Source organism: Cannabis sativa, chromosome X (assembly GCF_029168945.1).
Source record: "Cannabis sativa cultivar Pink pepper isolate KNU-18-1 chromosome X, ASM2916894v1, whole genome shotgun sequence".
Lineage (NCBI taxonomy): Eukaryota > Viridiplantae > Streptophyta > Magnoliopsida > Rosales > Cannabaceae > Cannabis > Cannabis sativa.
Genome location: NC_083610.1, coordinates 50,633,724 through 50,648,920, shown reverse-complemented (window position 1 = coordinate 50,648,920; position 15,197 = coordinate 50,633,724). Strand labels below are relative to the sequence as shown.

Sequence of the window (15,197 nt, the reverse complement as noted above, 5' to 3'; positions counted from 1 at the left end):
ATATATATATATTTGAAAAGATCCTATTAATTAGAAATTAGACTTCTGGTCATTACAAAATAAATTTTTCAGAAGGTAAAACAAAGGTAAGCAACCAAACCGATTATAAGTGAAAGTCCACTTAACCACATTAGGTGCAGCAAAATTACAGGTTCTAGGAATACAAGTAAAAATACAACCATTAAAACAATTAGAGAGCTCTAAACAAAAATTAGAGTAGTTCTCAATCTCCCAACACACCGACACGTGAGAGAGTTAATTACGACCCTAGAGTCACTCTCCACGATAAGGAACTTGTGATCGTGAACTTTACGATATCAAAGACTAAACAACAATTGTAATAATTGTATTTACAGTAGCTATTTTTGTACCGTTACAATGGTTAATAGAAAAATTATAAAGATATTACAGGCTAGTAATTAACAATGGTTACCGTTACAATGATTAAGGTTCTTTCTTCTTGATAAAAGACATTGATGCCCATACTATCATGAAGCAACATTTTACTAGTAATTAACAATTTTAATTAATAATTATTAAATTAAATTATATAAAACTTAAATATCATCAGAATAACATCTACATATGTAGTGTAGATACCACTTAGTACACTTTCGAAGTTCTCTAATTTTATTTATAAAGATGTTAACAAATTTGTGGGTTTTGTTTGTTTTTCATGTATCATTAATATTTTGTACTTGTATTTTTTCTGAAAATAATAAACTTGAATAACCATTTCATTGGAGTATCAATGTCAGCTTTTTCAAGATTGGAGTCAATTCGAAATAATTGAAGACGTCTCCATTTAATTAAGTGTGATCAATTTTTTTTAAAAGGTAAGTATTGCCACTTTATTTAAAGAGAAATGTTTTAGTACTAGGAAGACAATCAGGGACAAAACCAATCCAAAATTGTAAACCTTAGCATCAAAAGTAAGCTTGGCTAAACAATGATTTCAAGTTCAAGACTATTAGGGGTCTTTGAAATATCCCTTATAAGTGGGTCGACCAAACTAGAAAAATTCCTTTTTATTTAGATAGCATCAATTACCAACAAAGCATCCGTTCCATGCATTGTGGGAGAGAAACTAGCCTCAAAGAAACCAGGTGAACACCATATGTCGATTGGCTGGCAAAGGACGTCCCAAATGCGTTAAACCTTATTTATTTTGATGTTCTAAGGTTTGCAGTATGGGTTACGACACGATGATTCAATTTGAAAACGACACGAAATAAATAAATATGGGTGACACGTTTAATAATTATTGTGTTCATTTTTGAATTTTCGACAGATTTAATAATTGTGTCAAGTTCTTGTTTACTTTTATCGTGTCATGTCATAGTTGTATCGGCACATTTAATAATCATATCATATCATTATCGTATTGATACGATAACGATTTAATTTCCATAGCTTTTTATAATAAAAATTTAAAACTTCTATGTTTATCTTGATAATATAGTCATAATCGTATTATCGTGTCATGTCGTTTTCGAGTTGTGTGGCCTACTAATTAATTGTATCATGTTCATGTTTATCTTAATTGTATCGTGTTATAAACGTGTCAACACGAACACGACACGACAACACGAGTTGCCAACCATATGTTCTAGGACATTGTTTGTGAGAAAATCGACCTGTGAAGTTCACTTTGGTGCCGACATATGATGTTTTTTCAGTATATGTTACTGCATGGAACATCGACTGAACAACCGCCGTGTGAACGTTTGTACGTCAGTGAAAAAAAATGTACAATGTTCCACGTAATTTTTGTAGTGGTGCTCATAGATTTCTTTTCGGCCAAAGAGAACAGCCCTTCTAGGTTGATGTAGAAAGCACCAAGCACTTGGCCACTGTTATCCCAATAGAGAAACCCCACCCCAATGCGTGGGTGTGACCCCGAAGGGGAAATTGCATGCATTATTGATATTCATTTTAATCTCAACCAACCTCATAGAGACCATGCGACATCCCTACTTAATGATGAACTCATCAATCGCCACAACTCATCACGACTTGAATCAGTTTCGAGACGGCCTGAAAATCATGCAAAATAGCCCCAGCTTCCTAGCCAAACTAAATTCATGAATAATCTAAAATATAAGTTAGAACAACAGTGGATTAGGTATTGTTTATGGTAAAAATGTATCTCCCTTGCCTAACTTTTGTAATTATTGTTGAATTTGTTGATGTAAAACATTTTCTGTGAAATTACTATTTTATTAATAATGAGATATATATATAAAAAAAAAACAACTCTATCTAATCAAAACATGTAGTGAAGAGGGAATTGTGTGCAAAACAAGAAAGAAACAAAACAAACTATTTGTCCATCTATTCTTGCTTGAATTTGATGCACTCTACAAAATCATTTCCCAAAACCCTCACAAAGCTTCAATACACGGACAACCCTACAACACAATTAATAAGAAAAACAAATCATGCTCACCAATCAAATGCTGTCTCAAAAATATACAAGATTCTTAACTTTTTCAAATGTCATCTTCTTCTGCTAAAAATTCGAAGAACTAGTTAGGAACTGCTAGATCCTATACAACTGAACTTTTTTCTTTTTTCTTGTGTGTTTTTCCCCCCTCCTGATTGAGTCAAATCAGTCAACTGGAAAGTTCTAATCTCATCCATAACTATAGCTCTGGTTTCAAGCGCCCTGGAGAATCAACAAGATATATTGCAGTTATGGTTAGAAATACAAATGACAGATAAAAATTAAAATGCATTCACTGTTCGATAAAAATGAAGAGAAATTAGTACCATTTGGTCCCAAATTGTCAATAGAAGCAGTAGAATCATATCCCATATGGAAAAGACCTTGAAGTTCATTATCTAGAACTGCCTGCAAGTAAAACGAATGTTTGTTTAAGATTATTGGCAGAACAGGAGTTTATATAGTAATTGCAGCACAGCTTGAAGATTCTTAACTTACCTGAGGCAAAGAAGCAAATTGCTGAGCTGAACTCGGCATACTTGGAAGGTTTGCCTGAAAGATTCCATGCGGATAATGTTGAGAAGAAGAGCCCATTCCGGGGCCTAGTCCAAAAATAGCTGCGTTGCTGCCTCGCGAGTTGAGAATCTAGACACAGAATGATGAGTAATATGAATTTCAGACGTAATTGTTGTTAGGGTTCAACACTTACGAAAAGTTACGCGGGACCAACCTGGCTTGCATCTTTGGATAGAAGCCGCTCTATATCAATGTTCAGTTCTGGATTCACAGTCGCTAGTTTCATTGACAAAAACTGCAGTGAGGTGAAAATAAAAGAGAACCATTTAGAACATGGTTGTACTTGTTTGCTTTTCAAATGTGGAAGTAAAAACAGTAAGGTGGTATGCAAAATATATTTTCCTTTTCTTTCTTATTAAATCTGTGATTCAGCATGGTTTGCTAGAAGTTAAGTAGTAAACAACCTATAAGGAGCAACTAAGAACTTGCAGGAGTATATTCATCAGTAGAGAAACTCAAACCAGAAAAAGGGCAAGCATCCGAAATTGTAATAGGGAATAAGGATAAATTCTCTTTCATGACGCTTTCCAAGGATAGGGGAACAAACTAAGCTGGAAGTAATTAGCACGAAACTTAATTTTATGAGGACTAAAAACAGCATAGCATTAAGAGTAAAATTCCTCAATATAGATTCGCAGAACAACATACCTCGACCTGCTGCTGCAGCGACTGTACATAGTTGATGATCTCATCAAGCATTACCGCCTTTCCCGTAATCTAAAATGATTAAATGGAGTATTATTCAGCACTAAGAATACAATAACAGACCAGCACTACTCTTGAAAGTTTTATAGTTTCCAATTATGTACCTTATTGCATCCTGGAACAAGTTCTTGAAGCAATCTCATCCGCTCACTAATTTTTTCTCTTCTCACCTGCAATTGGAAAGAAAGTTCTATTGTCTCACAGTATATATGGAAACAGGAAGGAATTTGCTTATTATGAGGCACTGAAGGAGAACCTACCCTTTCTGCAAGGCTATGACTATTGGTAGCCTGACCCCTCCGGGCTCTCACATGAATGTAATTATCCTTTTGAGTATCTCCACTGTTAGAACTCTCCTTAGCTTGTTTACCTGCTGCTGCTGCTGGCTTACTACGCATATTTCCGCTAGTAAATTCTTCAGTTTTCAGTTTCTTCTCATCCGGCTCCTTTCGAACATTGGAATTATCTCCAGACAGATCCATTTGTTGTTCCCCTTCAGCATTCTATCAAAGAAAACAATAAAATCCAATCATTTGGGAACACAAAACTAAAGAAAAGTGAAATCACCAAATAGCATAATTGAATTTCTTAAGGTACACATGATCTTACCTTCTCCGGACTGAGGGGAAAGCATAAATCGGGAACACGTTTTCTTCTTTTTCCAGTAGGTGAGGATCCTATGGCACCATCTGAAATCTGGCAACCATCTTGAGATTGTGTCCCAATTCTTGATGTCCTCTCACTGCCTTTCTCTTTGTTTAGTGTGTAATTTTGAGGACACCCATTAGTATTACTAGCAATCTCAGCACACTGAGGCAAGCCAAAAGAACCAACCATTTCTGAGAACCCCGCATTGTCAAAGCACGAAAGCTTTGGCACCATCTCAACGAAACTCGAATCGGATGGATATTGAACTAGCTGGGAGTTGCTACTCATCCCCTGATTTTCCAACGCAACAGGGTATGAGGGATTGCAAAATTCCCCATGAGAAATCACTGAAGAACCTCCAAAATTCTCACTCTGACTCAATGAAACAAGTGGATCCCAACCAGAAGGAAAGAAATGTTCTTGTCCATTGGAAGGTTTAAACATAGTCAGGGAGCTCATTGGTATTCCTGAAACCTTTTCAGGAAGGGCGTTTGTGCTCATCCCTGAAGATGGACAATTAAGAAAGTGACTTCTATGTTGAAACCCCACATCCTCGTTCTCCTGACCGCTCATCTCTTCAACTCAAAAGTTCTGAGAATAAAAACTCTCCCAAAATCAACGGAGTTGCACTATACAAAGGAGAAAACCCAGACAAACAGAAGATAAAACTATATACGAAACAAAAGGAAAAGTGAGTTTTGACTAAAGTTGATAACTTGCAGGAATCAATAAGGGGCAAGTAACCTTGACAGCTTTATTAAACTGATGGGGTGTAAAAGTAAAAGAAGCCCTTCAACTGTAGTACCCTATAGACACAAAGTGAAATGACAAATAACTTATTTCATTCAGAAACCATAGGATCAAACTACTCAACTGCATAGAAGGAAGAAAGAAGAAAAATAAATGCTTCCCACAGACAAGAAAGTGAACCTTTCAGAGCATAAAGTAGACATAGGCAAACAAAGACATTAGCTAAGTAACAGCTCAGCCGAGTAGCGAAAAGAAAGCAGATACCCTTTTTCCTTTTTGTTTAGAGGAGAAGAACTAAATTTTCATACCTTCTAATCGATCAAATACATCAATATGATTGACGTAAACGTTTGAATCTCCACAACAAGGACACAATTGAAGATTACTACATAGATTTACGAAGAAAACAAAGGGTGTTTAATTCCGTAGGAATAAGTCTCAAGGGGGTTGCAACAAGTTGTTTGTTAGTAATAGATGTTCCAGAACCAAAACCAAGAAAAAGGGGTATGGCAAAAACCCTTTCAAGATATTCTCAAATGGGTACCCAATAAAGACCAAGAGGCATCAAATTATACTTGAATTGTGTAAGAACTGAAATGGGCAGGTTGTTTAGAACAGTCCCCCTAATTGGTCTTTTATTGTACCTTCAAGAGCATCAAATGCTTAGCTAAAATTCGGCTAAGAAAACTCAATTTCATCAAATTGGGTACTTGCAAAAACAACAAAGAAACCATCAAGTTCAAACTTTTATAGATCACAGACCATACTCAACTCACCCCAAGCCTAGCTAGAGAGAGAAAAACCTAAAAAATTAAAATAAAAAACTCAAAGATTGAGACCTTGCTTACCTGCTCAAGTTAACAGGTGACATGTATGATTTTAAAAGACAGACTAACTACTGCGCCAACTGCCCTTGTTCGAAAAATTATTACAGAACCTAATCTTTTTTCCTCCCACACTTTACTGTTTCAATTTCTCTAACTTTCTCTCTCTTTTTGACTGAATAATAATATAGTATAACTCTATTGTGTTTTTTTTTTTTAAAGAAATAAACTTTCAGAGTAGATTGGAGAGGTTCTTCTCTTCAAGGCCAAGCTTGCTACCTTGCTTGCTTCTTTGACATACTTTATTTTTATTTTTTACTGACACATTTGCCAACTATTCTAACAGACCTCTCTTTGCTGTTACACACTCATTTTTCTCAGTGCCAACTAAACCTCTTTCATTTCTTTTAAGAAACACTCATTATGCTCCTAACCTCCATCATCCCCCATGTACATCATTCTCCATTAAAACAGTACAATTCCACTGTGGACCCCATCCCGTCCGTGAGCAACATATATGTTGTATTCACACATTAGAATAATATATAAAGATGCCGTCTTGATCTGTTCAATTCAAGTTAAATGGGACCTACCCTTTTGGCCCACATAACACGTGGACGGTTCTAGTGAAGCCAACTCAGAGATAGGTATGGTTGATGCCCGCTGTAGCAGAGAATCACTTATCTATTCTTTTACTATTATCATTAAGTTTTAATATTAGCTTTAGTTTATATATATATTAGTTTTAGTTTTAAGTAAAGTTAGTACATGTAATCTTTTTCTTTCTTTTTAACTTTGGGAGGATTTGAGTCTCAGGAACACAAGGAATAATGGAATCTAATCATCAATTTACCTCCTTGTCCTGGTACGGGTAACCAGCTGTACACCCTGAATAAATTTTTCTTTTTTCATTTTTTTTTTTTTAATGTTTTGGGTTGAAAGAAATAAAAACGAACAAAACCTGGTCAAACCTCAATAATCTAGTCAACTCGCCTACTAGCCCAGTTGTGATCCTGCTGGATAAACGAAATTTTCCGGAAATAACGGCAAATTTGCTCTAAGGTTCATGATCAAGTGTGAGAAACTATACAGTAGAAAAATGAGCCATCACATGTTTTATTCATAAAGTACTCTTGTCTGTAACATATTTAAAGATAGAATTAAATTGATTTACATTGGTGTTAAGTGTTAGATGGGACCCCAATACTTATACGAGTTCCGGACAGTCATTAAATTATTGGAGATACGATGATTGAGATGGTACACCAAACTTATCAATGTGGGCACTCACACCAAATCATTTTTCTCAGTACATATAGAAACTCATAGTTTGAAGATCTTGGTTTTCCGTATATATTACATATATAAATTTGGGTACGAAAGAAGAGGTTTAGTTCTGTAAACTATAAAGTTATCAATTATGTTATGTCCCAAAGATTGGTTTTACAAAAACTTGTATGAAAATTGACTATATTTTATGTATCGTGATAAGATCAAATGATTTCCCTCAAAAAAAAAAAAAAAAAAAAAACAAATGAACAATCCAAATTAGAACGATTTGAGGGCCACAAATTAAGGCATTGGATATGTTTTTATTTTTTTTCTTTTCTTTTTACTTGACTTGATAACACCCAACTAAAAGTTTTCTGTAGTACACATTTGGTATTTCAACGAGAGAGAAATTATTTGACGAATTAATTTGGCTAATGTTCCCTGGTAAAATACATATTATTTATAAGGTTTTCTTATTTATATTTTTATAATTAATCTTTTATTTTTTTATAAAAATAGAACCAATATAATATCAAAATTAAAATAACATAACTTCAAAATATCAATAATTTAAAAAAAAAAAAATCTAAACAAAACTTAAAAATGAAAAAAAAAAAAATACAATATATAATGAAATTTTTACATGAAAAATCACTTTTGCACAATTTATTACCAAAATACTCCTACACGCCTATATCAACTATTTTACTTACAATGTTGGTTTTATTACACAAATACCACTTAGTCATCATTCCATGCACATACACGTGTGTTTTCCCCATCCATCATCAATCAAATCCTACTCTCTTCCCTCTCTTTTTTCATTTTCTTTTCATTTCATTTTCGATTTTTCATTTCTGTTTTCTAACTTCATTTGAATACAAGTAACCTCCCTTCATAAGATTAACCACCCATTATTGATCACGTTTTTCCCTCTTCTTTTTTGTTCATCCACGAATTTTCAACTTCCTCTTAACCCACGATTTATCAACTGTTTTTCCCTCTCTGTTTCAGTTTTTTTCAATTTTATTTATAAGATGGCAATCACTCGTTCATCATCATCCCCTTCTCCAGTTCTCAAACAAAAATCAAAAATGGGCAAGAAATCTTTGGCCAACAAATCCAAGGGTAAACGCCCGATCATTGAAGATTATGATTCTGATTTCGAAGCTCCAATGCCCAAGCGTGGGAGACCCCATTCTTCGAAGAAAACGAAGCTCAACTTGGAGGAGCACACGGTTCCAGAAATTTCTGGGAAAAAAACTCTTGCATCTGCTGAAGATCGAACTCAGGTTGGTTTTCAGTTTCATTATCGTTTCCCCCTTTTCCTTCATTTACACTTTTCCCAGATTTTGGCGTTTTTATGTTCATTCTGCTTTGTGTAATTTTAGGGTTTCATTTGCACATTTCGTTTCATGTTTTTAAATTTTTTAGTTATTTATTGTTGGTTTTGAACATTTCATTTGGTTCTTCTCTGGGTGTTGTTCTTTAATTTGGTTTTGTTTTCTTTATTTTCAGTGTTTTTTTGTGCTTACGGGTTATGTGTTTTGTTTTCGTTTTTAGTGTTTTCAATCAGTCGTTTGTAGTTTCTTATAAGTTTTTTAATAGTTTGATAATGGTATGTTTTGATGTGTTTTCGATTTTCATTAGGTTTAGTTGTTTGCTGTTATATTTTAGGTTTCAAAACGATTTTCAAATCTTTGCTCTATATTTTTCTATAGTTGTATCTGTTTTGTAGTTTGTTTATTGTTTTTATATAGTTTTATTGTTCTTTTCATACTGTATTTTTGGATTTCCTTTAGGGTTAGTTGTTTACTGTTTTTTTTATGTTTCAAAACGATTCCAGGTCTTTACTGTTTTTTTCTGTGTAGTTGTACGTTATTGATAGTTTGTTTGTAGTTTGTTTATAGTTGTATTATAGTTTTCATACTGTTTTATTCAGGATTTATAATTTATTGTGGCCATTTTCGTTATGTTGCAGGTTTGGGACTACAAATTTAGTCCTTCTGATTTTTACAGATCTAAGTGTGTGTGCACCAGTGTTTATTCCGTGATAGATAATATTAAGAACACTTTATCTGTTAATTTGCTTTCTTTGTTTCGTCAAACTCAGTTTGGGCATTTTCTGGATATGCCTGAGTTTGTTTTTCATCCGCAAGTCGTACATAGTTTATTACTAAGGGAAGTTTTCCAGCCCAATCCTAAAGAGTTTTGGGCTAAGGTTGCTGGCCGTTGCATACGGTTTAGTGCCGAAGAATTTTACCTGATTTCTGGATTAGATTGTTTCGGTGATTGCAACAAGTTGTTGTTTTCACAGGAAACAAATAAATTGGTAGAAACATATTTCCGTGGTGTAAAAACTATTGACCCAAAGCCATCGAGGATGCTTTTTTGGGTAGTCGGTGGGGTTTGGATGAGTCTATTGGTTTGAAAATGGTTGTTTTGTATTTCATTCAGTGTTTTCTTCTTAGCAATAATCCTAACAAAGAAGTGTCTAGGTTTGATCTAGATGTAGTGGATAGCGGTCGGTGGGACGAGTATTGTTGGGGTAGGGAATCATTTGAATTGACAATTGACTCATTCAAAGGTAGGATCCAGCATGGGATCATTATGAAAAATAGGAAGGCAGAGAAGGGAGGCCAATATGATGGCTGGTATAGGGCATTGGGATGTCCTTGGGTTTTCACGGTTTGGTTTTATGAATGCTGTCCTGCAATGGTGAACTCTTTCTGTAAGAGAGTTTCATCTTCTATTCCAAGGATTCTGAACTGGAGCAACACCATCGTCACCAAAAATCCAACTCTTCGAGACTTGAAGGGCAAGATTTTTGATTTACCTTTGGACAAGGTAATTTACAGTATCTTTACAGTTTCTTTTCAGTTTTATTTATGTTGTTAATTTTTGGTTTTTCCAATTGTTTTAATTTTTTTCATATTATGTTTGATTATGCTGTTCAGTTGAAGATAAAAAACATGCGTCCTACTGATGAAGAGAGGCAGCAGCTTCAACTTGACGGTTTATTTCTCGATGAATCTATTGATGACCGTGGTGTAGCGAAGCAATCCTTTGAGGGTGGGTCATCTTCAAAGAAGTCTGATTCAGCAGATATTGATTGGATGAAATCTAAGTTGGAGATGGTCATTTCGAATCAATCATCATTGGCCGAGGACTTCATTTCATTGAGGTGTTTTGTTGATTTTAATTTCAAGTCCGTAATGACTGTAATTAAGGATATCCAGGAGAAGGTTAATGCCATTCATCGCCGTCCTTCTGATGAGGTATTTATTCATATTTTATTGTTTAGGTTTTTCCATATTTTTTTTAAAAGTTTCTTTACTGTTTTATTTAAGTTTCATTTATGTTGGTTGATACAGGGAAAGTCATCGGATGAATTAGTAACTCAAGATTCTGATGATGATGCTGATGATAATGATGATGATGATGATGCCGAGGATGATGAGAAGCAATTGCCTGATCCAGAAAATATTGATTCCGACTCCGACGATGGTGGTGAGTTGGTTAAAGTTGGTGGGGATGCTGATGATGCTGACAAGGTTGTTACTGCTGTTCCCGTTGCTGATGTGAATCCATCTGAGGCTGTTGGAGGGAGTGATAAAAATGTTAAGGATGTTGAGAAGCCGAAGGGCGATGAGTCTCGATTGAAGGGGGACGATTTCTTTGATGGGTTGAGCCAGTTTGAAATAGATGATGATCAAGTTGTGTTGGCTGGCTTGGAGGCTGTTGGTAAAATCCATGTAAGTTTATTTTTAATTGTTTTCAAGAAAACTAGGTTTTTTTTTGGTTGCTCAATAGTTTCTAGTCTGTTTTGCAACTGTTTTAATGCATTCTTTCTTTTTTAGGTCCCCGCACCCAATCCAGATGTTGTTGGTCAAAAGTCAGATGCCCTTCATACTGATGAAGAAACTGAGGACACTGTCTCTGATACACCTCTGTTGGATAAGAGGAAGCGTGCTCCGGCCTTGAAATCTCCATTTGTTAATTTCGGGTCTGCTGATGTCGGGAGCACTCCAATGGAGCTTATGTCCTCAGGTTCTCAATCAGCTGGGGATGATAGGGATTTCAAAATGGTGACTTATGTGAAGGGCCTTTATGCTCTTAATGATACGTTTGCTGATCCCGTATCTACCGAGATTGAGGCAAAATTTGACGCTTGGATTGGTGAAGGATTGCTTAAACATCCTAGGGGACTGTTTTTGTATTATGTTTTATTTTTCAGTTTTATTCCTGTTTTAATGCTATTTTTTTGCTGTTTTTTTGTTGTTGTAGGCATTATAATTGTTATGAAGATGGCGCAAAGAAATTTACCCCAGGTTTTAGGCTAGGTGTTGATTATGTTGAGGATAAAACTTGGTTTTATCATTTGGCTACATGCGACATGTTTATGAACGACTCGGTAAAGTTTCCAATTTATATTGTAGTTATGATAGTTTGTTTTCAGTTGCTTTATAAATGTTTTTAAGTTTTGATACTGCATTTCAGTTTTTTTACAGTTGTTCAACCTTTTCATTTGTGTTTCTGTGTTGTTTTTTTTCTCAGCATATGAACAACATATTCTATTACCTTCGGAAAAAAGGTAAATATTCTTCCGCTGTGACGTTGAATTTCGCAACTATTGATTGTCTCTTTGATGATTCCATCCAAGCTTTGTACCACAAATATAACAAGGCCAAGTCAATGAAGACTAAGATGTCACACATTCACGCTGCCCACCCAATAGCGCATTACATCCGAGGTATGCGCATTCCCTGTTCCAAGCCTTGGTATGAAGCCGATCATGTGTTATTCATCATCAATTTAAGAAGGGAAAGTCATTGGGTTTTTGGGCGTCTTGACTTGAACGAAGGGATGTTGTTTCTGTACAATTCTTTGAGGACCGCGAAGATGAATGCCGCAGCTAGGAATGCGATGAAGGCTTATTCCGTGTTGCTGCCTTTGTTTTTCGATTTACTTGGGTTCTGGAAGAATAGGGCACAACCTCTGCCTCGGAGTTCGACCTACGGCTCCTTCAGAATCGTGGAGCTTAGTGGTCTTCCGTCTCAGCAGAAGAAGTGAGTGTTTCTTTTAAGTTTCTTTTATGTTGTTTTTTAGTTTCTAAACTGTTTACTTTTTCTTCTATTTTTTATAGTGATTGCGGGGCATATGTTGCTGCCTTTGCTGAATTCTTTATCCACGGAAAGGATGTCCCTGCAGACTTTGACATCGAAGTTTATCGTACCCGACTTGCTTCACTTTTCTTCTCATACGGCCAAAGGAAAATTGACGAAAGCATTGACAGCGAGGATGAGAAGCAAAGCAAGTCTTCTAAGGCATCTAAATTGAAGAAATAGGATCTTTTAATTTGGTGACTCTTTTCTGTTATTTGTTGAATCTATTACCAGACAATTTTTAGTGTTATTGGTTGAATGTAGGTATTATATTTGATTTTATACTATGTACCTGGTTTAAAACTTTTAGGATATTTGACATTTACTCCTTATAATATCTTTATTGTATAGGTTTGTATTTCCCAAAGTTGTTTGTTTTTTTTAATTGTTCAAGTTCTTATATACGGTCGCACAACTATGGAGAAACTATTAACCAACTGAATACAAACAATGTTTTTATTTTTTCTAAATTGTGCTATGAATGTATTTTTATTCTTCGTATTCCATTAATCCTTTTCCCTTTATTTTAGTTATGTTTTATCAATTCTTGACTGACTGCCTTTAAAACTGTAAAGAAGAAGTCATTCCGGTACTTAATATTTACAAAGGGTCACAACTGTAATAAAACGATTTTGAAACTATTAAAAAACTGTTTCAAATTTCATAAAAATGAAATCCCATGTATTTAGAACATCATAGATCAACCTGTTTGAATTTGCACACAAAATTAAACAATTCAAATATTTCATATGTATCTATTTTATTGCTTGATTGTTGCATGTCTTTCGATTGTGTCCGTGTTGTCCACATTTGCTGCACCTGTTATGTTTTTTTGTATCCCATTCAGATAAAAACCTTCGTTTCCTTGGTCTTCCAGATCTTATTTTTTGGTTTGGTGGCAGAACAATGATATCTTTTATGTTTTGTGGCACATCCCAAGTTGTGTGATTGTGTACCGGATATGTTGAGTCGCTGTATGTTTCAAGCCATGTTCGCGTGGTGTAATAACCTGAACAGTAGTTGTAAACATTCAAGTTCATCTCTTTTATAACAGCAAGCGCATGAGCACACGGCAACTCATCAAGTTGGAATCTGTTGCAACTGCATGTTTTCTCCTTGAGGTTGATGACCCATGATCTGGTTAGTTCAACGACTTCGAACATGGTCTCGTTTATTGGTTTTACCTGCGGATTTAGTGTAAAACTGTTAATATGTATAACAACGACAAACAAACTATTAAGAAACTATAATGCAACTAAAATATTAAACATTTCATTACATTTTCTGTCAATGAGTCCACAAAGTTGTCGACTAATTTCTTCTCTGCTGTAGGTGTTAAAAATGTTGTTGTTTTCTGTGCTTTTTTCCTGTTTGTGTATGTCCATTGTTGAATCAATGCTCTCAATGACTCCATCAGTGTTGTGATTGGTAGCTCTCTAGCTGCCAAGTTTGCTGCATTTAGAGATTCAGCAATGTTTGAAGTCATAGTTGAATACCTGTTGTTTTTGCAGTGGTATCTTGACAATTTGTGGTATCCAACTTGTTGTAAATATGGTCTTACAGGGATGTCCAAGCTGTCCAACTCGCTCATATGGTATTCAAATTTCCTCTCTGTGTATGCTCTGGCTGCAGCGAAGAATGGTTTATCCAGCTTGCTTGCATTCTTCTTGAAGGTTGCTTTTAGGTTGCTTAACAGGTGGTATACACAATAGCAATGTGTGATTTCTGGAAATACTTGACAAGCTGCCTTACTTATGCTCTCATGTCTATCTGAGATCAAGCACTGTTCCTCTCTAATCCCATATGTTTCTCTCACTTTTGTGAAAAACCATTGCCATGAGTTGTTGTTTTCTGAATCCACAACAGAAAAAGCTAGAGGAAAAATGTGCCCATTTGCATCCTGTGTACAAGCAGAGAGCAATGTACCTCCATATGTTGATTTAAGGAAAGTTCCGTCAACAACTATTATAGGTTTGCATTTCTTCCATCCTTTTATTGATGCATCCAGTGCGACAAACAAGTACTTGAAGCTGTTGTCATCCTCTGTTTCCATGTGCACTATTGTTCCGGGATTAGTTTTTTGCAACATGTGCAAAAAACCAGCAAGAACTCCGTATGATTCGTTGGCTTTTCCTCGTAATTCTTCTTGCGCGTGCTCTTTGCTTCTCCATGCTTTCATGTAGTTCATTCTCACCCCATACTTGTGTTTCATTTCTCCTCTGATGTCTTGTGGCGTTTGAGTTGTTTTTATGTTGGTGAACCGTGGCTTGATGTAGTTTCCAATCAATTTCATTGTAGCTTGTCTCTTGTCGGCAAATCTGATGTTTAGATCACAAGTGTGTATCACCTTTCTGTCATACTTTCGAATGATGAATGACTTTGTTGGCCCGTTTCTAGATGTTGTTAGTGCCCACTTGCATTTTGGATCCAAACAACAAATCTTGTATGTTCTTGCACATGATTTTTTAACTCTGAATTGGAAGTTGTTCCTAATTGCATAGAAACCAAGCACACTCTGCAGTGTTTCTTTGTCTTTGTATATTTGTGCTTCTTCTATTTCAGGATGATGCGGATCTGTGATTAGTAGTTCGTCATAATCTGTGATTTCTGGTTCCTTTTTTCTGTTGTTTTCCAGTTGCTCAACCATCTCCTCTGCCACAAGTTTTGCATAGTCCATGAAGTCAAAACTTTCTCCCCCAAATTCCGGTACTGTAGCTTCAATTATATGTTGTTGATTTGTTGAGTCTTCTGTTGTTGCTGCATTGTATTCGATTGGTTGGAAGGCGCTTGTATGTGTAATTAATGAATTGT

The 15,197-nt window shown here is 35.4% G+C and overlaps 3 protein-coding genes across 11 annotated transcripts; 1 reads left to right on the top strand and 2 right to left on the bottom strand.

The window, feature by feature from the left end:
• Positions 1-2,309: 2,309 nt before the first annotated feature.
• Positions 2,310-6,457, bottom strand: LOC115712856 (transcription factor bHLH74). 9 transcript variants are annotated; one of them, XM_030641267.2, is made up of 10 exons: positions 5,974-6,441; positions 5,120-5,181; positions 4,337-4,966; positions 3,988-4,230; positions 3,832-3,897; positions 3,671-3,739; positions 3,177-3,257; positions 2,945-3,091; positions 2,773-2,854; positions 2,310-2,668 (listed from the first exon to the last, which is right to left on the bottom strand). In XM_030641267.2, the coding sequence occupies exons 3-10, from the start codon at positions 4,946-4,948 to the stop codon at positions 2,646-2,648; spliced, it is 1,323 nt and encodes a 440-aa protein (XP_030497127.2). In that variant the 5' UTR covers positions 4,949-4,966; positions 5,120-5,181; positions 5,974-6,441; the 3' UTR covers positions 2,310-2,645. The 9 variants fall into 9 exon arrangements, with proteins under 9 accessions (XP_030497127.2, XP_060963156.1, XP_030497136.2 ...); XM_061107173.1 differs by having other exon boundaries at positions 5,306-5,979; XM_030641276.2 differs by having other exon boundaries at positions 5,434-5,975.
• Positions 6,458-7,985: 1,528 nt separating this feature from the next.
• Positions 7,986-11,361, top strand: LOC115697627 (uncharacterized). Its single transcript, XM_061106440.1, has 2 exons — positions 7,986-10,068; positions 10,179-11,361. Exons 1-2 carry the CDS (start codon positions 9,655-9,657, stop codon positions 11,079-11,081), a joined length of 1,317 nt encoding a protein of 438 aa, XP_060962423.1. The 5' UTR covers positions 7,986-9,654; the 3' UTR covers positions 11,082-11,361.
• Positions 11,362-13,079: 1,718 nt separating this feature from the next.
• On the bottom strand, positions 13,080-14,565 carry LOC133032268 (uncharacterized). Its single transcript, XM_061106147.1, has 4 exons — positions 14,411-14,565; positions 13,666-13,903; positions 13,439-13,570; positions 13,080-13,091 (listed from the first exon to the last, which is right to left on the bottom strand). Exons 1-4 carry the CDS (start codon positions 14,563-14,565, stop codon positions 13,080-13,082), a joined length of 537 nt encoding a protein of 178 aa, XP_060962130.1.
• Positions 14,566-15,197: the final 632 nt, after the last annotated feature.